This window comes from Heterocephalus glaber, unplaced genomic scaffold, assembly GCF_053883595.1.
Source record: "Heterocephalus glaber isolate CG9 unplaced genomic scaffold, H.glaber_assembly_v1.0 deba00001442, whole genome shotgun sequence".
NCBI lineage: Eukaryota > Metazoa > Chordata > Mammalia > Rodentia > Bathyergidae > Heterocephalus > Heterocephalus glaber.
Window position 1 is genome coordinate 43,551,166 of NW_028258296.1, and position 23,993 is coordinate 43,575,158.

At 36.1% G+C, this 23,993-nt stretch overlaps 1 protein-coding gene across 4 annotated transcripts in view; it reads left to right on the forward strand.

Annotated features, from left to right (window-relative positions):
* Gpsm2 (G protein signaling modulator 2) overlaps positions 1-23,993 on the forward strand; it is a 53,010-nt gene that overhangs the window by 10,868 nt on the left and 18,149 nt on the right. For 2 of the 4 annotated variants that reach the window (XM_021265598.2, XM_087213210.1), the window contains exons 2-11: positions 585-887; positions 2,554-2,666; positions 9,247-9,468; positions 9,816-9,951; positions 10,524-10,666; positions 11,381-11,504; positions 11,620-11,735; positions 14,509-14,664; positions 15,614-15,722; positions 22,921-23,050. In XM_021265598.2, coding sequence (XP_021121257.1) covers positions 2,593-2,666; positions 9,247-9,468; positions 9,816-9,951; positions 10,524-10,666; positions 11,381-11,504; positions 11,620-11,735; positions 14,509-14,664; positions 15,614-15,722; positions 22,921-23,050 — 1,210 coding nt within the window. In that variant the 5' untranslated portion in view covers positions 585-887; positions 2,554-2,592. The remainder of the gene's footprint in view (positions 1-584; positions 888-2,553; positions 2,667-9,246; positions 9,469-9,815; positions 9,952-10,523; positions 10,667-11,380; positions 11,505-11,619; positions 11,736-14,508; positions 14,665-15,613; positions 15,723-22,920; positions 23,051-23,993) is intronic. The other 2 variants (XM_004853605.4, XM_004853606.4) reach the window with 2 other exon arrangements.

Genomic DNA, 23,993 nt, shown 5'->3' on the forward strand with positions numbered 1-23,993 from the left:
GAGCACCGAGGAGACATCAAAGGCATTGGTAATGCCCTTTATCTTATGGTGGGTGGTGTTAAATACATGTTTGTTGCATCATTCTTTTGCACTCATTTAATACTAATAATTTTAGAGGGTTTAAATAAAATTTAAATTTGCTTTGAGAGCAAATGAATGCATGTGTAACTTAATCATCAGTGTATCTTCTTTGAATAAATAAATTGTTTAGAATGAACTCTAATAGAATGAACTTAACTATTTTTTCTGTTGACTTATCAAAGCAATTTTAGAGTTCAAAGCATCATGATTTTTAAAGTACTAATAATATACATACTCTATGATTGTTCATAATAGAAAATACTACATAAAATTATTGTATTTTAAATCATTGTAAAAAATTAAAGGGCAGTTCTCAAATAAATATATTCACATCCTTATTTATAATCCCCATGATGACACTTAAACCTTCTGCAATTTTCTGTAGTGATTGACATGACAGTAGCCTGTGGAGTTAGCTCTTTGATTATGTACAGCTCAAGGTTACTTTAGGTTATTCTTCAAAAATAGGACTTCAAGCAAAGCATCTTGTGTTCCTTTTGCAGAATTGTTGCTGAAGTGCTGCTGAAAGGGCCAGAGATGCAAGGATTTGGGACACATTTTGAACCTTTAAGCTGTCTGACATTGACCTGTCATTATTAATAAAGAAGAATCAGGAGCTTAGGATGTATTAACACCAATTCATTAACGTACTAACTGGACAATGCTCTGCAAACAATTCTACACTGTAAAGAACTGGATTGGCACAAAATAAGATAATTTGATATTTTACTCATCCTATAATATGTCTCAATGGAGGAAAATTTGATAAACATGAGGAAAGACCATTCTTTTCATGTTCGTTACAGGTAAGACCGTTGCTTTCTTAGTGGATAACTTTTAGTCCATGTTTAAACATGTATTTAACACTGACCATTTTAGTTTTCAGTTTGGAAATAATTCAAAATATACATATATATATATATACACACATATATAGCTATAGTTGGTATCTTTTGTCCTCAGTATTTCCTTTTTTTGTGGTAGTTGTAAGGTTTTAAATCCTTTCTATAGGAAAATGATTTGTTTGTTAATGTTCTTTGGAACAGTTTATGAATAATTAACTTCATATTTTGTAACTTTTATGTAATGCAAATATAAAAAGAGTATCTTTTGAAATCTTTGGGAATAAAAGATGGATTTTTTATATGGTCGGTTGAGGACCTAACTTTTGAGTTAAAGTTTTTTAAGTGGTGAGCTTCATAACTGAGCCATTTAAACATGACAGATATTTAGTGAAAAAAATATTAATGATATTTCTGATATAATAGAAACAAAACAAGCATATCTGCACTATCAGTATTATTTAATATTTATTCTAGAAGTTCTGGTCATTACACTAAACTATAAAATAAAAACAAGCAATTATTTAGTAAAATGATTAGATAATAGTATGTTCTTTTTCAAAACTGCTACAAGTTAATGATATAGACACCAAAATTTTGAAGCAAAAGGTAGAATTCAAAATCTGAGTGAAAATGTTTGCTACCAAATCTTAGATGCCTTAATTCATGTTTAGGAAATAATGAGGAGATTCATCATCCTGTGAAATAGATTTGTTTCGTGTTAGAGCATAGTGCCAAGGAAGTTTATATAGGTTAAGATAAGGACATTTCTATTAAAAACAAAAGAAATTTCAAAGAATGGAAGGCTTTCAACGTAAGATGAGCTTTTAATATGAAATCCCCTTAGCCTACCCATAGACCATATTTCTAAAAATCTGAAAGTTACATATTTTCTTCCTTCTTGCTCTCGAGCAGGCATGAAGTATTGCCAGTTTGATCTCTAGGTGTTTCTCAGATTCATCAACACCCTCCCCACCACTGCTGTGGTTCAGGTACCCAGGAACTTCCTTCCAGACTCCTCACATTCTCCATTCTTACCTTCTTCAATCCACCTTTTTAAGTTGGTACTAGAGGGATCAGTCCAAAAGCAAAGCATTAACCATGCAACCTCTCTGCTTAAAGCCTACAGTGGCCCCTATGTAGGACAGAGCCAAGCTTAACATAGTACACAAGATCTTTCATATCTGGCTTCTTTATATTCCTTAGACCGTATTTCCTGCCATTCTCTGTTTCCTTGAACATTAAACTGTTGCACGTCTCAGTGCTTTTGTTCATGCTACATTTTAAAAATGACCAGAATTCCCCTCCCATTTTATTTACTTAGCTTCTACTTAGTACAAACATTTTGCCTCAGAGATTATTTCTTCCTGGAAATCATCTGTAAATTCTGTAGTTAGGCTATGCCCTCTCTGCGCTCACCTTATGACCTGTGCATATTTCTCTTTTAGCACCTACTATGTTAAAATTCAATGTTTTTATGACTGTTTTTCCCTCCTCGCTTCTCCTCCTCTTGACTATTAGCTCCTTAGGGCAGCCTTGATGCTTAGCATGTTGTCTAGTACACATATCCATTGAATTTCATTGGATATAACCATGATATGAACCACTAAGATGTTTATCCATCTTGCAGGAATTCTTGAAGAGTAGTATGCTTCACTGTAAGCAGTAGATGAGGAGGAGCAAGATTGTACTGCTGCCTCTGGGAAGATCTAAGATTTGTCCTTTTTTCACTATATGGCGCAGGTCAGCATGCACATTGCTATAGGACTTCATCAAGTGGAAACTTAAAAATTTGTAATTGTCTTTAGTAAGAATACACTGAACAAATCCCTGGCTTCATCACTACTCTAAGATCCAGCATTCTGGATTTTTATTGGATTGTTGTATAATTGTGGATACTGATTTGAACCCTTTATTTTAGGTCTACTATAGTAAATACTTAGCATGTAGTGTTTTGTTTTGTTTTGTTTTGTTTGGTACCGGGGATCGAACTCAGGTCCTTGCACTTGCGCAGCAGTCGGTGAAACCACTGAGCTAAATCCCTGGCCCTAGCATGTAGTGTTTTATCCATTTGATTCTTTCTTGCTCGAGATCTTCATCTATCCCTGGAGTTTTCATAGTATAATGAGTTTGTAATTTTGAAATGGAATATTTCCTTGGACACTAGAAAATTTCCTAAGGAACATTAAAATGCTTTATGAAATAGTTTTTACCTTTTGGGAAGGTAGACATTGATAGCAAAATGGAATTAGTTTCTAAATTTTTAAAGTTTTTTTTTTTTTTTTGGTACCGGGGATCGAACTCGGGACCTTGCACTTGCAAAGCAGGTGATGGAACCACTGAGCTAAATCCCCAGCCCTTAAAGTATTATATGATTGATTTAAAGAATTACTTATTTTTTAGGTATGATAATGATGTTTTTAAAAAAAGACTTATCTTTTAGAGGTATATACTAAGATATTTATAAATGAAATTATATGCTGTCTAGAAGGTACTTCGAGATAATCTGGGGTTGGAGGAGTGAGGATAAGAGTAGAGATGAAATGTATACTGATAAGGAACCCTTCTCCACTGTTGGTGGGAGTGTAGACTGGTGCAACCACTGTGGAAATCAGTATGGAGATACCTCAGAGAACTAGGATTGGAGGTCCCATTTGACCCAGCTATTCCCCTGCTGGGTATCTTCCCAAAAGAACTAAAAGAATCATACCATAGTGATATATGTGGACCCATGTTCATAGCGGCACAGTTTGTAATAGCTAAAACTTGGAAACATGGGCCGGGGATTTAGCTCAGTGGTTCCGGCATCTGCCACGCAAGTGCAAGGACCCGAGTGGGATCCCCGGTACCAAAAAAAACTTGGAAACAGCCCAATTTCCCATCAGCTGGAGACTGGATAAAAATTTTTTAAAAAAATAAAGTGGAGTACTACTCAGCCATAAAGAATGAGAAATTAGAGCCATTTATAGCTAAATGGATGCACATTGAGGCCATACTCTTAAGTGAAATAAATAGGATACACATGTGTAGATACCGAATAGTTTCTCTGGTATGAGAAACTGAAAGAGTAAATAAGGATCAAACTGTATAATAGATAATGTGAAATAGGAAGAAAAGGTGCAAAGGGGAAGTGGGAAGGGTAGGGAAAGGGAAGAAGGAAATGGAATTAACATGAGAAAATGAAAAAATGGAAACAAAGTCTTTGTAAATAGAGAAGGGTGGAGGGGTTGGAGGGCAGGGGAATGGGGGAAAAAAATAATCAAGAATAATCTCCAATGATGCATGTCATTATATTGTATATCTAAAATGTACCAATAAAATTAATTTTTAAAAAAAGAAATATATACTGATAATATGTATATCAGTAGTTGCTAAAGTTGAAAGATGGATACATTGTGTTCATTGCACTAGTTTCTCTAGTTTTGTATTTCTTTGGGACATGTCCCTATTCATAATTGTTACCATGAAGAATAAACATTTCAATACATAAGTAGTAAAAATAAGACTTGCTGTAAGTTGTAAAGAAATACAATTTTTGAATTGAATCCTTTAATTTTGTTAGATAAATGTAGTTGTTAATAATATACTTTTCTGAAGAATAATTTGAGGTAACATGGTAGAAAGCACTGAGTTTGGAAACAATAAAATTTTATTTCTCAGCTTTACTATCACCTGACTGTAAACAGGTCACTTAAGCTGAGCATCAGTTTCTCTTTTGTAATAATAATACCTATCTCAGAGTTAGAACATTTTAGAATTAAATTTAATATGTTAAAATCATCTTTAAAATTAAGTTACCGGGCTCGGGATGTGGTTCAATGGCACCACACCTGCCTGGCAAGCGCAAGGTCCTGAGTTTGATTCCCGGTACCGCAAAAACCAAACCAAAACAAAACTAAGTTACCATATAAAAATTAAATCTGGATAATTTTGTGCTACATTTTTTTTTACAAGATGAACTAGAGCAGTTAGATATGTATGATAAATTTGAATGGATAAAGAATCATTTATTGGAGCTAAGACTGATGATGGAAAACGTCTGTACCCAATGAGAGGTGGAGCTAGGGTTTTATAAAAGGTGATTTCACAGTGGAGAAGTTGGAGAGTACTGTTTTTGTTTTGGATCTGAAGTCCTGAATCCCATCATTTATTCTTAAGATTTTGAGGAAGAGTCAGATTGGACTTACATAATCAGTATTATTGGATCTTTTAAAATTATATAGCATCAAGGTTTATTCTTATTTTGCTTTTTACTGATACCTGTGAACACAAGAAACCAAAATTAAGGAGACAAAGAAGGTTGTAAAGGTCAAAATCTACTGTGGAAGTTAAAAAACAGATTAAAGAAATTGAAATAAAAATTTTTGTGCAAAAAATTATGCCTAAGATATCCATTGCATTTTTAGCAAAAAGGAAAACTTTTCAGTCAAGGATAGTAATGTTTATTTATAGTTATTAGTAATACAGTTTCTTTGATTGTACAATTAGATAAGACAGGCCACTAGGAAGAACAGAAGAAACTTTGTATGTGGGATATATTTTAATGGAAAAGTATTTTCTTGGCTTATTTTCTACACCTGGATATGTTCTTTGTTTTCAACCTAAATGGTAAACAAATGAAATAAGTCTATTCTCCCATAGCAGCAGAAAGGATATAAAATTACTTTCTTTATTACTGTTTAATGATCTTCTAAAAAATTTATATGTTAACCTGCCCTATTTTGCAATTATATGTATTTGATTGAGATGTTAGTATTTTGCCAGAATATTGACTTCTTTTCTAATAAAATATAGTCATAATATATCTTAGAATTAATAATAACCTAGGGATTTTTGGACTTTATTTTGGGGACTAGTTACTGACATAACTTTCCTAGGTGTTTTCTGTTTTGGACAGTTCTACTTCTTGGACTTGGCAGACAGCATGTAGCCAACATGGTTCTAGTTTGCTATCATTGTTCCTAATGACAATTCTGTAAAATGCTTTTTTCAAAATGCATAACTCTTATGAAACCATTCAATAAAATTTAGCTATCATATCATTTGAATTGATGGCTCCAGTATAATGTTGTATTAAATTTAAAAGATCAGGTATTTATGGTAAAGGAATTTATTTGAAGAAGATATTTTTCTGCCTTACATGGATATAGACAAATGCTTTTAAACTTCTAATTTATACATATAAATGCCTTATACAGTATATGAATAGCCACTGCTGCTTCATCTGCAACTTTCTGGCCAACAACTCAATCATCCCGAACTGAGGGTGCTGCTGGATATGATGATCCCTTCCTCTTCCTCAGTGAAATCACATGCAATATATGGCAGCATGTAATTTTTAAAAATCATTACCGTATTGCTGAACATATAAGTTGTTTGTAGTTCTTTGCTTCTATAAATATCCTTTCATATACCATATATCTTTTGAATTTGTGTAAATATACCCTTAAGATATATGCCTAGCAGTAAAAATATTTGATGTATAGTTTTCACATAATTAGAATGCTTGGATTAAAATTTTTAATAAGTATTATATATATTGAACTATCTTTTCCAATTTTTCATATGACAATTCTTAGAAGTTCATTGGTTTCAGTATTTAGACAAATTAAAACAACTGGTTCAGATATCTGGAAATAAGATATCTTTTAATAAAAATCATATTTATACATAGCAGGTTTTTTGCTGCCTTATTTTTATTTATGCACAGAATATACCAGTATCCCCAGACAATCTTAAAATACTCATAATTTCGCTTAAGAAATTCCTTATTTTCAAATAATACTTCCTGCTGGGCATGGTGGCACATGTATGTAATCCTAGCACTTGGGAGGCTGAGGCAGGAGAATTGCCACAAGGATCGAGGCCAGCCTGAGACTATATAGTGAGAATCCTGTCTCAAAAACGAACAAAAAAAATACTTCTAAAGAAGAGCAGTTTTCACTTGTGAAATAAGCAGTTTTCACTTGTGAAAGACAAAAGTAGGCTTTATTGTGAGCTGACACATTAAAGAAATAATAAATATAGAGATTTAAGATTTCTTTTTATGTGTGACTATAGTCTCTAGATTAATATGAAGATTATTCCAGTACCTAAGAAACAAAAATATCAGTTTACCAGTTCTACACCCCCCTTTACGGCCCCCCTCTTATATTTGTTGACATATCAACAATATCAGTGTCCTACATGGACCTAGAAAAACTCCTTTCCTCCTAGACAAATGGCTAGTTGCAAGACTGCTGTAATAAGAGCATCAGTCTATGTATCTTGTATTTATATACTTTGAGGGAATGGGATAAAAGATTTAAGATTTCCTATTTAACTGATTTATATTTTAGGTCTTCTGTCTTATGGTTTTTTGTCTTTTTTTTCTGGCACTGGGGATCAAACTCGGGACCTTGTGCTTGCCAGGCAGGTGTAGCGCCACTGAGCTAAATCCCCAGCCCTTCTCTCTTATGTTTCATTGGCTTCATCTCATGTTAAAGGAAAGTGTTAACTAGAGGCTTACTTGTATTCTTCTGCATAGATCCTTATAAAGTGAAGATAAAATAATGTGAAGGTGAAATCACTAGTCTTTGAACATGTAGTAGCCACTGACAAACTCAGTTGAATTTTTAAAAGGAAAAAAAGAAAGAAACCTGGCATGGTAGCCCATGCCTATAAATCTCAGCACTCTGGGAGGATGAGGCAGGAAGATCACACGTTCAAGCCCAGCCTGGGAAATACAGCAGTTTAGCAAGATCCTACTAAAAGTGAAAAATAAAGAATGGGGATGCAGCTCCGTGCAAAAGCTTTGGGTTTAATCCATAGTAGCGCACCAAAACAAAACTTGGATATAAAGTATGAAAACTCCTTGTTAATCTGCTTTTTCTGAACCAGGAGTCTGCTTTGAATCTTTGTAATTGGCTCTATTAATCTGACTCCATACTTTTATTTTAGCTTCATCAGATTTATTTTCTACTTTTACAGTCCCATTTTAATTTATGGGTCTAAGGCACCTGATGTTTTTTATAAACTGAAAGACAATACCTAAAGAAACATGTTAATTGACTTGTTACTAGATACATTAGAATTTCCTAGAGACTTTTAAAAAATACGGATGCCCAGACCTCACCCAGAGAGTAGGACCCAACACCAAGAGTTTTAAAAAGTGCTCCATACAAGTTCTGCTATTGTGCAGCTAGAATTAAGAACCACTGTTCCGTTAGAGTGGTTCAAAGCTAATTCTAGTGAGGAATTCAGTTCCAAAAATTTAAGTTTGATGAGCTTAATCAGAATTTTCAAAGATGAAATGTATACCATTAGTGAGTCATACATAAGATAATTTTACTTTTAAACTTTAATGGTTACCTATTTGTTTAATGTGCATTAGAAAATAAATACAAAATCAAATTTGCAATTGCGTACTAGTTGGATGAAGACTTTTTTCAATGACAAAGATAGTGTGCCAATTTAAAAAAAATTGCTAAATTGTAAGTATATTAAGTGAATAGATGGCGCACAGATATGGCAGAAGTCATGAAGAAAGACAGTGGAAACTGGTGAAAGGTAACTTCTAAAGTTTAGAGTTAGAACCTGAAGTATCTGTTTTTTCTCCTGAATGTATTTTCAATGAGTCATTTCTTATGGTTTTTTCAATTGAAGGGACAGATTTAATTTTTGAGAATTAAAATTTCTGCATATCTTTAAATTATTATTAATGACATTTCTTGACACATAGTGGTCTTGTACAGTACACTTTGTAGATCAAAATATTTTGCTCTTTTTGTAGAGTACTGTATAAATGGTTGTAAGAGAAGGAAGGAAAGAATTGTGTAATGTGTGTATGAGATAGAGGAGAGGGTGAGTGGATGGATGGGTAGATGGATGGATGGATGGATGGTGGGAGGGGTTATGAACAGGTGAGTAGGTCACCTGGATACCTGCATAGAGAATAGTGTTATAGTACCACACCTTCCCTTGTGCTCCTTGTTCTCCCCAAACCCTCAGGAAGATCATAGGTCTGCCACACTCAATAGTTTAGAAAACACTGCTTTATCTTCTCTCTGTAGTAAAGTGAATTGCTCTAGATGAGCTCCGTATGAAGATACTCATCTATTCTGTACAACAGACCTCTGAGGCTGTGAGAAATCTGAATAGACACCTTAGCTCTTGCTACAAATAATAGTTTGCTGTTTTATCAATAATGTATATATATATTCAGTTAGAGGGGCATTGATCTGAGCAAGAGTAGGCATGCAGTTCATACTTAAAATATATTTCTAGAAGTTAAAAACATTGTGTTGTAGTCATAATGCTGTGTTGTAAATGTCTGTCCTTGTAGAATGGAAGCTTCCTGCCTAGAGTTGGCCTTGGAAGGGGAACGACTGTGTAAATCAGGAGACTGCCGTGCTGGTGTGTCATTTTTTGAAGCCGCAGTTCAAGTTGGAACTGAAGATCTAAAAACACTTAGCGCTATTTACAGCCAGCTGGGCAATGCTTATTTCTATTTACACGATTATGCCAAAGCATTAGAATACCACCATCATGATTTAACTCTTGCAAGGTAATTAATGTAAGCTTTTAAATATTCTTCCTCCCTAAATTAACTGTTACTTTAAAAAGTACTACAATTAAGAAAATTAAACACATTTAATAGCATTGCTTTTGAAAACTAATCTTTAGGCTAAACACAGAGTTTAACTGAATGAACAGTACTGAAATGACTAGAGTTTAAATGAATGAAAATTAATTTAAATACACAAATGTTGTTTCACATTTTTATTATTTTCAAGGCTAATGAGTCTTTCTTACTTGAAGCATGTCAGTTGTCCTCTAGGAGAACTTTACTATGGCTGCTTTACATTTTAATGCCATTTGTATTATTAGCACCATTTGCCTTTTTCCCTCCAGGACTATTGGAGACCAGTTGGGAGAAGCCAAAGCTAGCGGTAATCTGGGAAACACCTTAAAAGTTCTTGGGAATTTTGATGAAGCTGTAGTTTGTTGTCAGCGACACCTAGATATTTCCAGACGGCTTAATGACAAGGTAATAAAGAAACATTAGATGATAGGCCAGATGCCAAATATTTCAATGAAATTGCCTTGTACTATTGTATTTATTCTATAGTTTATCTAAAAAAGAAAATGTTTGTAGTAAAAGATAAAACATAATAAAAAAATTTAAAATAGAGAAAAAATAGTGAGAGATCCTTCTTTCATAAGTAATGATTTGTTTGGTTCTGGACAGATGGCCATTGTAGAAATCTTTCTCTCTTGAGCTGGGCACAGTGGCACATGCCTGTATTCCCAGCACTCTGGGAGTCGGAGGCAGGAGGACCACAAGTCGACTCCTATCTAGGGAATTTAGCAACTTAGCAAGACCCTGTTTTAAAATTTTAAAAAGGGCTGGGGATATAGCTCAGCATGAAGGCTCTGGGTTCAACATTTAATACAGCAAAAGTAAAAAATTTTCTCTTGATAATAGTATCAAGGATATGTGTGTGTGTGTGTGTGAAGGAAGGAGGGAGAGAGAGAGAGAGAGAGAATGAGAGACAGACATAAGTATAAATACCTGGCCTCTGATTTCAAAATGTAAACTTTGCTGATATCTTCTTCTAGGTGGGAGAAGCAAGAGCACTTTACAATCTTGGAAATGTGTATCATGCCAAAGGGAAAAGTTTTGGCTGTCCGGGTCCCCAGGATGTTGGAGAATTTCCAGAAGAAGTGAGAAATGCTCTTCAGGCAGCAGTGGATTTTTATGAGTGAGTAAGGCAATGCAGTCATAGGCCTCCGTAAGCCATGGGCCAATATATATTGTTTATCCAGGAGTAAGTTTTTAAATTTGGGAAAAGTTTTTAAATTAAGGATTTACAAAAATAACCTATCAAATCAATTGCTTAAATGTTATAGTGTTTATTGGTAGTGATCTTCAGTTTTCATTTAAAGTGCAGACCAGTGCCCCTTAGTGGCAAAAACAAGAAATATCAGTGGTTGTCTAATTCATGTAAATTATCCTTTGCCCAATAGAATTTCATAGAACTTTTAAACAATAGGGGTTCCAAGATGAACTGTCTTTGACTGTGCAGAGAAACCTACCTGAATGGTTCAGACAGATATTCTTGGTGATTTCCTGTAATCACCCTGCGTCATAGATTTATCATAAAAATGTTACACATAGGGCCGGGGATTTAGCTCAGTGGCTTCACTGCCTGCTGCACAAGCGCAAGGACCCAAGTTCAATCCCTGGTACCAAAAAAAAAAAGTTACACTTAATTTCTGTAAGCTTGCTTGAATTTCTTTTTCTACTGTAAAGAATTAGATCTATGGCTACGGTGTGGCTCCATGGTAGAGTGCTTGCCTGGAATATACAAAGCTCTGGTTTAATCCCAAGCACTTGAAAGAAGAAAAATCTATAAGTCAAATAAATAAGAACTTTTTGCCAAACATTTTTTTAAACCGTTTTTTGTTTCACTTAGGGAAAATCTATCATTAGTAACTGCTTTGGGAGACCGAGCAGCCCAAGGACGAGCCTTTGGAAATCTTGGCAACACACATTACCTTCTTGGCAATTTCAGGGATGCGGTTATAGCTCATGAGCAGGTACAAATGGAAGGCCTTGGAGCCAGATCAATTCCTCCGTTAAAGTTCTGAACAATGATTACATTATCCCACAGTTTTATTATAGGATATATCTAATAAAATTTTTCTGTTTTAGCGTCTCCTAATTGCAAAAGAATTTGGGGATAAAGCAGCTGAAAGAAGAGCCTATAGCAACCTTGGAAATGCATATATATTTCTTGGTGAATTTGAAACTGCTTCTGAATACTACAAGTTAGTCTAATATTTCTGCAAATAAATGTAAAATGAGTATTATACATTCCCACTAAGTCATAAGCTTTAAGTTTAAAACCTGGTTTTTAATACATACTGGCAACAGGACCCTGGATTTTTAAGCCTTAGTTTCCTCACCTGTAAGAGAAGATAGCAAAACCTTGATTTGGGAATTGTAGTGAAGATTGAATGAAAGGATATATTGAGCATTTAACATCATACCTGGGACACACTGCTCAGTCAGTATTATTGTACCCGAATATTATCACATCTAAGATTTAATTGCAGCAGTAGGACCCCATTTATATTATTATTAGTTTTTTAATCTTTAAAATTAACTGTTTTTAGCTGGTCATGGTGGCACACATGTGTAATCCCAGCACTTGAGAAGCTGCAGCAGAAGGATTTTGAGTTTGAGGGCAGCCTGGGTTATAGCAAATAAATAAATAAATAAACAATGAATGCTAAACTTTTTAAAAGTCTTTTAAACCTATGGTGTGTATATGATTTATTTGTCCCGTTATGGGTCAGAAGAGAAACCAAAAAGCATGGCAATAAAAATATGCCCTAATCTCCACCAGTGATCACTGAATTTTTTTCTCTACCATCCCACCCTCTGAATGAGCAATTCTCCCACCTTCTTTCTGCCCTACTTTGACTCTGTTGGCTGAGGGCCCATTATCTCCCTAAGGAGTTGGCAATCCCAGTTTCTTCTATGGTAGGGGCTTTCTGGTGTGACCAGTCAGCTTCAAACATAAGTGGTAGCAAAGATTAAACAGCTCCTAATTGCCTGGTTTGTGCTTTCTAGATTGAGTTTTCTGGCCAGGGATTTAGCTCAGTGGTTCTGCCACCTGCCTTGCAAGCGCAAGGACTCGAGTTCGATCCCCGGTACCAAAAAAAAAAAAAATATATATATATATATATATATAGATTGCATTTTCCCTAGTTAGTTAGTTAGTTAGTGAGCTTTGAAAGCTCAACCTCAGGAAAAATCTGGTTTGATTGAACCAAAGATTAAATAATTGTAAAGATACCAAGGTGAGAGTTCTAAATAGTTTGTCATCTTGAAAAAAAAAAAAAGATATGATCACTTTACTCCATCCAAAAAAATCTTCCTTTAAATATTGGCTAGTAGTTAATATTTGTTGGTTGGTTAGATAGGAAATATCCTTCCAGATAAAATATAGTATATATTTTGATTTTAAATATAAAAGTTTCATGTATTTTTAAAGCCAAAGGATATAGAAAATTCTTACTAAATGGTGTACCTGTGTTAAATGCTGAAAAATTCTATTATAAAGTGGATGGTGGCTGTGTGACTAAAGTATGAGTGTAGTGAAGCCTACCATTTTTTTCCCCAGTAAGTAGGCTAGAACTCAGAATTTATATATATTCCAAAAAGTTGGTCAGTAATGTTTTTGGGACTCTCCCTAGGATTTGTTTTCAGGCCTACACAAGAAGTCTGCCAGGGCTGGAGATTTAGCTCAGTGGTTCCACCGCCTGCCTCGAAAGCACAAGGTCCTGAGTTTGATCCTTGGTACCAAAAAAAAAAAAAAAAGTCTGCCATAACATTTTAGATCCATATCCTTCAGGATACAAAACAGTTGTTGGCAAACCTACATCAGTAATTGAATATGGTAATGGAAAGATTTCTGGCTATTTATAAATCTATACAATCAGAGTCTAACAGCATGCTAGAAAGGGTTGTGCCACAGAATCTGAAGGAAATTCCAAAAGTCTCAAAAAATGTTTGGGAGGACAGGCAACATTAGAATAAGTGCATAGCCTCCAAAAGTGACAGCTTTGAAGCTATTATCATTAAATACATAATTTTAGATTTGTTTTCTTGAAAAGATCTATCGTGTTACCGTAATTTTTCACATAGATGTAAATGATATGAAGTAATTATATAACTTGGCAGAGATTATAAAAAATCACTTAAATTATTGGTTCCAAAAGCATCTGTAGGTTTAAGCACTGATAAAATAGCATTAATATTTATATAGTATCTGCTCTGCTCAAGATGCTATTCTAAGTACTTTATATATGTATAAATATACATACTCATATATGTATGAATTCATTTAATCTTTACAAAAGTCCCATGAGGTATTTCCCCTGTTATGTATATATGAGGAAACTAGTACACAGACAGGTTGAGTGACTTGCCCTAGGTCACACAGCTGGCAAAAGTGAGATTTAAACCCAGATAATGTAGCTCCAGGATCCATGCTCTTACCTGTTACACTAACTTTTCATTGACAATATCATATGTGTTAGATAGAATTTTGTCAATATTAAGTATATGGCTGCAAAAGCGAGCACTCAACAGGGTTTAAATGAAGTATTCAGTATTTTTAAGAATCAGTGACTAATGGTCTACACATAAAAACTTTACCTAAATATTTTAAATTTTAACAAGATGAAAAGTAACAGCATGATTGAAAATAAACATGATATGAACAGAAGTTTCTTTAGTATCAATATAAAAGGGAAAGATGTTTTTAAATGTCATAAATCCTGTCCTCCTTTCGAAACCCTTGACCTATCCTAGTACTCCATTATGGTGGGAATTGTTAGTATCAAATTTATTCTGAAGGTCTAGATCTGGTTTTTGTATTCAGAAACAACTTTGCAGTTTAAATGTACTAGTAAAAGATAATAGACTCTGAAACATTTATTTGAAAGGCAGCAGAGAGGGAAAATTACAGTTTTATTTTATCATTATTATAGCCCAAATTAAAAATGATCCTGTGAAAATTTCTTCTTTTAGGAAGACACTCCTGTTGGCTCGACAGCTTAAAGACAGAGCTGTAGAAGCTCAGTCTTGTTACAGTCTTGGAAACACGTACACTTTACTTCAAGACTATGAGAAGGCCATTGATTATCACCTGAAGCACTTAGCAATTGCTCAAGAATTAAAAGATAGGTAAGTTGTACATCCTTTTTCTCTAAAGTAAAATATAGATGCATTATTAAATCCCAAGGGCTTTTCCTTTGACTGTTTTCTATTTCCTTTTTAAGAAATTTCCCTTTTCATGAGTATCCCCTGCATGTTGCCATTTGAAGGGCTGTCCTATGGTAGAGAGTTGGTCTGGTTCCAGATGCCCTTGAACCAGGACCAATGACTGGGTCACAAACTCAGCTACCTCTGCAGAAGTCCTCCAGCCTAGATAGTGTGGGAATTGTGGTGAGCTTAGAACACTTCATTGTCAAGGAGTGGCTGCTACTTAGCTCTGGCTGATTGCTGCCAGGCAGGAGCAAGGTCTGTTACAAACAAATCCTCCTGTTGTCTTAAGAGAAGCTACAAGTCCTGTGCTGTATATAAAATCTCCCAATTTTTAAGTGTTGGTGACTACTTCGTTTGTTCCTTCTTGCTATATGAAAAAACAATTCATCTGTGCTGGCCTTGGTCTTTTTTGCTTTAGAAGCTCCGTTTTTACATCAGTGTGAGAAAGAACTTTCCAGTATACTGTTCAAGATGAAATATACTACCTCAAGAGGTTGTACAGGTTTCTCTCCCTAGTATTCAGATTCACACTGAATGATTACCTGGTAAAGTTGTTCTAGGAAGATTTTAAAAGAATGTTTTTCATGTTTTAATATTTGACTCTGAGTTTAGGATTATCTGAATCTTCTCATAGCTTTCCCTGGTATCATGATGTAAGTTTTTAAAGTAAAAGATCATATAAATCTAAAGCATTGTTTATAGTAATGATGGTGAACTTTTTAGAGCTTTCAGTGATAACAGCCCACTGCAGCACATGTGCCATAGGTTCACCACCACTGGTTTATACATTTAATAATTGCTAAATCATCTTTATTTTCTGTAGACCTCTTCTCAGATAACTGCATGCTTGTTTTAAATTATGTTTTAGAATTGGAGAAGGAAGAGCATGTTGGAGCTTAGGAAATGCATACACAGCTCTAGGAAATCATGATCAAGCAATGCATTTTGCTGAAAAGCACTTGGAAATTTCAAAAGAGGTATGAAATGTGAAAAAGTGCTATCTGTGCATTTATGAATCGGTGACATGGGGAAGGAACTCTTATTTCTTCTGATTGCTCTATATGGCTAAATAGTGTTTGATTTTATATTGTTTTCTTGGCATCCACAAAATAGTTTGAGATATTACAGTTCAGAGATATGCTTGTGCTGTCCTTCATATAAGAAGACAAGAAGGTAAGGCCAGGCAGGTGTGAGGGAAAGGAGGACATTACTAAAACATGCCCCCTCTCTGCCTCCATCACTACATACGGAGTTAGCGTGGTACTTAAGGAATAATGGTTTTTAGAGTCAAGGACTGGTTCCTGTTATACTTCTGCCTGTTGGTGACTATTTGAGCTTGGAAACCTTTTCTGAGCCACATTTTTCTTATCTGGAAGATGGGAATAATAATACCAACCTTGCAAGTTCTGATTAGAGACAATGTGTATAGAGGTGCTGGCATAATATTTAGTGCTAGGGCTGGGGATTTAGCTCAGTGGTTCCGCCATCTGCTTTGCTAAGCACAAGGACCCAAGTTCAATCCCCGGCACCAAAAGAATATTTAGTGCTGGTTTAATAAATGTCACTATTGTTAGAGTATAGAAATAAAATATCTTTAAGGAAAATTTGTTCATGTGATGCCACATTGATAGTTGATATGTCACAGGATAGCTATATTATTTAATATAATCCCAGAGAATAAGAGCATTCTAATATTTAAAGAACTAAAGAATTAAAATACAATTAGGCTGCAGACAAGCAGGTCTGTGCACGCCCTGCTGAGGTCCGAGTCACGCGGAAGACGCCGAATCAGCCCGCTGCAGACAGGCAGGTCTGCGCACGCCCTACTGAGGTCCAGAGTCCCACGGCAGACAACAAATCAGCCCGCGCCCCAGCAACAATCCACTGGCCCTCCCCAGCCCCCGTTCCTCTGTACAGCCACCTGGTTCCACACTACAAAGACACAGTACTGAGTCCCGCTGCTCCCAGAGGTAGGAGCTTCTGAGCTGCTGTCCCGCTGCTCCTGGTCCAGAGGAAGGGGCTTACTGGCCACCATCCCTCCCCCTGCTCCCAGCCGAGAGGAAGGGGCTTTTGGGCCACCTTCTGTCCCGCCACTCCTGGCCCAGAGGGAGGGGCTTCCAGGCCACCATCCCTCCCACTGCACCCAGCCCAGAGGAAAGGGCTTTTGGGCCACCTTCTGTCCCGCTGCTCCTGGCCCAGAGGAAGGGGCTTCCGGGCCATCATCCCTCCCACCGCTCCTGGCCCAGAGGTAGGGGCTTCTGAGCCGCCATCCCACTGCTCCTGGACCAGAGGAAGGGGCTTCCCGGCCACCATCCCTCCCGCTGCTCCCAGCCCACAGGAAAGGGCTTTTGGGCCACCATCCCTACCGCTGCTCCCGGCCCCTGTCCCACCTCTCCCAGCTCAAAGGACGAAATCCATGCAGGCACCAACAGCCCCCCCCCCCCCGAAATGAGAAAACACGTAAATAAGTCTCAAAACCAGACTTCCAGATCACCTACAGCAACCCCAAAGGGAAATGAGATGGAACACTCTGATACTCAACCACCTGGACCCACTGAACTGGCAACAAAAAGGGATCTGGAAAAAATGAAATCAGAAATAATTTCTCAGATAACAGGAGAAATTGTGCCCCTAGTGCAAGACATGATTAATAAATCTAGAGAAGAGCTCAGGAACATGATGGAATCCAAACATAGGAAACAAATGGAATCCATAAAACAGTTGCAAAGAGATTTCCAGGACATGAAAAACTCCATTGAAAGTCTACACAGCAGAATGAGCCAATGTGAGGACAGAATTTCAGATATAGAAGATAAGATTGCAATTAGTGACCAGGAAAAGAAAAATTGCTTCAAAATTATAAGGGAACATGAGAAATCAATCCAGCAGCTGCTAGATGATGCAAAGAAGAATAACATAAGACTAATTGGAGTCAATGAAGAAACAGGAGAGAGTGCAGATGACATAAAAGATCTCTTCACAGAAATAATGGCAGAAAACTTCCCAAGCAGGGGAAAAGAGCTTGACATACAGATAAGTGAGGCATATAGGTCTCCAGATAGCCTTGATCAAAAACAATCTACACATAGGCATATAATTGTTAAGATTCCAGAAACTCAACAGAACAAAGTTCTACAAGAAGTTAGAGAAAAGAAACAAATCACATACAAAGGAAAGCCCATCAGAATCACAGCAGACTTCTCAACACAAACCATCAAGGCAAGAAGAGCTTGGAGTGACATATTCCAAGCCCTAAAAGCAAACAGCCTCCAACCCAGATTGATGTACCCTGCAAAACTATCTTTCAAAATTGATGGAGAAATAAGATACTTTCATGACAAAGAGCACCTTAGGAACTTCATGAATACCAAACCAGCACTCCAAAGAATTTTACACAAGATCCTAGGAACAGACAATGAGGATCACAACCCCAGGAAGCAAAGCAGAATGAACCCATCTGGCATGACAAGAAATTAAATGGAAAGGGGGAGAACCCAACAAAAAGAAAAAGTCATGGCAATGACAAGTCAGTATGTTTCAGTTATAACCATCAATGTTAATGATCTCAATTCACTAATCAAAAGAAATAGACTGGCAGAATGGGTCAAGAAGCAAAATCCAACAATATGCTGCATACAAGAAACACACTTCATTCAAAAGGAAACTCAGAGACTGAAAGTTAAAGGGTGGAAAACAATACTCCATGCGATGGGAACACAAAAAAAAGCAGGAGTAGCTATCCTCTTTGCAGATCAAGTAGATTTCAAAGCAACACTGATGAAGAGAGACGAAGAAGGACACTACATCCTTGTAAAGGGAAAAATCCAAGAGGAAGAGATGACAATCATAAATATCTATGCACCAAACACTAGTGCGCCCAACTATATGAAACAAATATTAACAGACATGAAAAGTCATATATGCACTAATACAATTGTAGTGGGGGACCTCAACACCCCACTGTCACAAATAGATCAACTAGACAAAAAATAAGTAATGAAATACTAGAACTCAATCGAACTCTTGAACAAATGAACTTAACATGTTTACAGAGTCTTCCACCCAAAAAATCACAATACACATTCTTCTCAGCTGCACATGGGTCATTCTCCAAAATAGACCACATACTCACACATAGAACATGTTTAAGTAAGTGCAAAGGAATTGAAGTTATCCCCTGTATATTATCAGACCATAGTGCGATGAAATTGGAGATCCATAACAAAAGAAACTCAAAAAATTTCATAAACACGTGGAAATTGAACAACACACTTCTGAATAACCAATGGGTCACAGAGGAAATTAAAGAAGAAATCAGACAGTTCCTTCAATTAAATGACAATGACAGTACAACATTTTGGAATCTATGGGACACAATGAAAGCAGTCTTACGAGGGAAATTCATAGCAGTGAATATGCATATTAGGAAAACAGAACAAGTCCAATTAAACAACCTGATGCTGCACCTCAAGCTTCTAGAAAAAGAAGAACAGGACAACCCCAGAGCTCATACAAGGGAGTAAATTATAAAGATCAGAAGAGAAATCAATGCAATGGAGACTAAGAGAATGATACAAAAAATCAATGAAGCCAAGAGTTGGTTCTTCGAAAGAATCAACGAAATTGACAAACCCTTAGCCAACCTTGTCAGACAAAGGAAAGAAAAGGCCCAAATCCATGCAATTAGGAATTTTTCGAAAAGGGTGAAATCACAACAAACCCAGCAGAAATCCAGAGGATCATCAATACCTACTTCCAGAACCTATACGCCAATAAGATGGACAACACAGAAGAAATGGACAGATTCCTAGATACATATGAATTACCAAAGTTGAACAAAGAAGACCTCAAAATTCTGAACAACCCAATATCAACCAATGAAATTGAAAATGTAATTAAAAACTTATCAACTAAGAAAAGCCCAGGTCCTGATGGCTTCACTGCTGAATTCTACAAGACATTTAGAGAGGAACTGCTGCCACTACTGTTTAAACTCTTCAATGAAATTGAAAGGGAAGCAATACTCCCAAGGTCATTCCTGGAAGCAAGCATCACCTTGATCCCCAAAGCAGAGAAAGACCCAACTGAAAAGGAGAACTATAGGCCAATCTCACTAATGAACATAGATGCAAAAATCCTTAATTAAGATACTGGCAAACAGAATGCAGAAGATCATCAAGAAGATCATACACCCTGATCAAGTGGGATTCATCCCAGGGATGCAGGGATAGTTCAATATATGCAAATCAATCCATGTAATACACTATAGCACTAGAGCCAAGGACAAAAACCATATGATTATCTCCATAGACGCAGAAAAAGCATTTGACAAAATCCAACATGCATTTATGATAAAAACCCTCCAAAAAATTGGAATAGATGGTCTCTACCTCAAACTGATAGAAGCCATCTATGAAAAACCAACAGCCAATATCATACTAAATGGTCAAAAACTGAAATCCTTCACACTAAAATCAGGAACAAGACAAGGATGGCCACTATCACCACTCTTGTTCAATATAGTTCTGGAAACATTAGCCGTGGCAATTAGACAAGAGAAAGAAATAAAAGGAATAAAGATAGGAAATGAAGAAGTCAAATTGTCATTATTTGCAGATGACATGATACTCTATATAGAAGACCCCAAGAACTCCACCAAAAGTCTTCTAGACTTAATAACCAAATTCAGTCAGGTAGCTGGTTACAAGGTCAACACACAAAAATCAATAGCTTTCCTCTACACGAACAACAGACTCACTGAGAGAGAAATAGAGCAAATAATTCCTTTCACAATAGCATCCAAAAAACTGAAATACCTAGGAATCAACCTAACGAAAGAAATCAAAGACCTCTTCTCTGAAAACTATGGCACTCTGAAAAGAGAGATTGAAGATGATATCAGAAAATGGACAGACATCCCCTGCTCCTGGGTAGGAAGGATTAATATAGTGAAAATGGCCATACTTCCAAAACTGCTATATAGATTTAATGCAATTCCAATTGAGATCCCAGCAGCATACTTCATGGACCTTGAGAAAACAATCCAAAAATTCATTTGGAACAAGAAGAGACCCAGAATAGCAAAAGCAATTCTAGGTAACAGAGACATGGCAGGGGGTATCACAATCCCCAACCTGAAACTCTACTACAAAGCCACTGTGATAAAAACAGCATGGTACTGGCAAACAGACCTGAGGACCAGTGGAACTGATTAGAAGATGCAGAAACAACTCCAGACACATTCAGCCATCTCATCTTCGACAAAGGAGCCAAACACCCTCACCGGAGGAAAGATAGCCTCTTTAATAAATGGTGCTGGAAAAATTGGGCTTCACCTTGCCAAAGATTAAAACTAGACCTGTATCTCTCACCATGCACTAAACTAAAATCAAAATGGATTAAAGATCTAAATAGTAAAATAGAAACTCTGAACCAGTTGGAACAGAGGTTAGGTAGAACCCTTGAAGACATCGGTGTAGGAAAAGATTTTATGAACAAAACCTCAGTTGCCCGTGAACTAGCACAAACAATCAACAAATGGGATCTCTTCTTATTAAAAAGCTTCTGCACAGCAAGAGAAACCACCAGCAGTGTGAAGAGACAACCCACAATGTGGGAAAAAATCTTCACCTGCTCTTCCTCAGACAAAGGTCTACTATCTCGAATCTGTAAAGAACTTAAAAAGATCAGACCTCCCAAATTTAAAGACCCAATCCGAAAATGGTCATCTGAAATGAACAGACATTTCTCAGACAAAGAAGTATAAATAGCAAATACATGAAAAAATGTTCAATATCACTGGTCATTTGAGAGATGTAAATGGAAACAATGCTGAGATTCCACTTCACTCCAGAAAGAATGGCTGCTATCATGAAATCAACCAATAACAAATGCTGGTGGGGCTGTGGGGAAAGAGGAACCCTGCTCCACTGCTGGTGGGAGTGTAGACTGGTGCAACCACTGTGGAAATCAATATGGAAATACCTCAAAGAACTAGGACTGGAAGTCCCATTTGACCCCACTATTCCACTGCTGGGGATCTTCCCCAAAGAATTAAAAGAATCATACCACAGTGATTTATGTGCACCCATGTTCATAGCAGCACAGTTTGTAATAGCTGAAACTTGGAAACAGCCCAAATGCCCATCAACTGGAGACTGGATAAAGAAAATGTGGTTTTTTAATAAAATGGAGTACTACTCAGCCATCAAAAATGAGAAATTAGAGACATTGGTAATTGGATGCACATTGAGGTGATACTCTTAAGTGAATAAATAGGACACACATGTATAAATACTGAAAAGTTTCTCTGGTGTGAGAAACGGAAAGTGTAAATAAGGACTAAATGTATAATAGGTAATGTGAAATAGGAAGAAAAGGGGCAAAGGGGAAGGAAGTGGGAGGGCTAGGGGAAAGGATAGAAGGGAGTGGGATTAATATGAGAAAATGGAAAAATAGGAACAAAATCTTTGTAAATAGGGAGGACTGGAGGGATTGAAGGGAGGGCTGGGCAAGGGTGAAAAATAAGAACCAAGAGAGACTATGTAAAGGTGCAAATTTCCAATGATGAATGTCATTATATTGTATACCTAAAATGTACCAATGATTAGAATGAATAATCGATAATGCAAAATAGGAAGAAAAGGTCCAAAGGGCTAGGGGTAGTGGGAGGGGCAGGGGAAAGGAAAGAAAGGAAACGAAAAAATGCAAAAATGCTGAGAAATGGAAAAAATGCTGAGAAATGGAAAAAATGGAAATAAAGTCCTTGTAAATAGGGATGGGTGGAGGGGGTGAAGGGAGAGCTAGGAATGGGGCAAAAATAAGAACCCAGCTGCATCATGTAAAGGTACACAATTCCCAGTGAGCAATGTAATTGTGTTGTATACCTAAAATGTACCAATAAAAGAATTTAATTTAAAAAAAAGTATATATATATAATTAGCTGTCCTATTGTGATATTTTAGAAACTCAGTCTTTTCTCCTGTATTTAAAAAAAAAAAACGATTAATGAGAATAACCCATTTCATTCATTCATTCATAGTCTCTTAATTCTAATATAACTATTTTCATTTTCCTGTATTATTTTGCAGTTTTAGAGTCACAACATTTTCAGCTAATCTCCATCATTCTGTGTCTTTAAATACTACTCTAAAATATAAATACTTGTGGTTGTAGGTTGGAGATAAAAGTGGTGAACTCACAGCACGACTGAATCTCTCAGATCTTCAAATGGTTCTTGGCCTGAGTTACAGCACAAATAATTCCATAATGTCTGAAAATGTTGAAATTGATAGCAGTTTACATGGTAAGTAACAGGTCTTCTAAAACCCAATTTGTTTGTTCTCACAATTTACACTTAAATTGCCTATCATGTTACGATATCCAGAGAGAATATATGACATAAGTTCAACTTTTTACACCTTTTTGTTTTATGTAGTTCTATTAAGTTGTTGATAAAGAGTACAATACAGTTTTTTCATGAAATTAGGAATGGTGAATGTATTTTCTTTTGTATAAAATATATTGAACTATTGTATGTAGACTCATTTAAAAATCTGTAAATATGAAATATCCAAACCAAAACATTCTATTGTTTTATACTGTTTATTTCATATAATTTTATATATCTGAGTTTTGTTTAGCTTTTCCCCCTCATTTCACTTCTAAGATGAAATCTCTTGGAATTGTTGTCTCTTTTTTTAATTCAGAAAGCCTAGGAAACCTTTTTTTATTGTTTTCAATTTCTTTGGTGGCAAACCCAATTTTTAGGAAACTTTCTTTAGGTGCTCTTTAGGTTTGGCTTTCCTATGGGGAGAAACATGCCGTAATATATCTAAGTGGATAAAAAAGGTTCTCTGATTAAAAAATAGAAGGACAAAATTAGGATAACATTTCTTAATTATATCTCTATGTGACTATGAAATACATTTTTTAAATCTGATTCCTAAGCTTGAGAAATGCTCAGTTTGAAAAAATTACTAATACAGACAAAATTTTGAACTTGAAAGTCAGTGAAAGTCTAGCTTTTATTTTTCTAAAGTCCTTCCCTAAACGCATATGGAGAAAAGAAATAAGAACAAGGAATTAGTAGCTAGTCATCTGATTAAGACTTTGAAAGACTGCCTGCCTGGCAAGTGGAAGGACCTGAGTTCCATCTCCGGTACCAAAGGACCCGAGTTCGATCCCCAGTACCAAAAAAAAAAAAAAAAAAAAACAACTTTCAAAGAATTTTTGGTGAAAAATTCTGA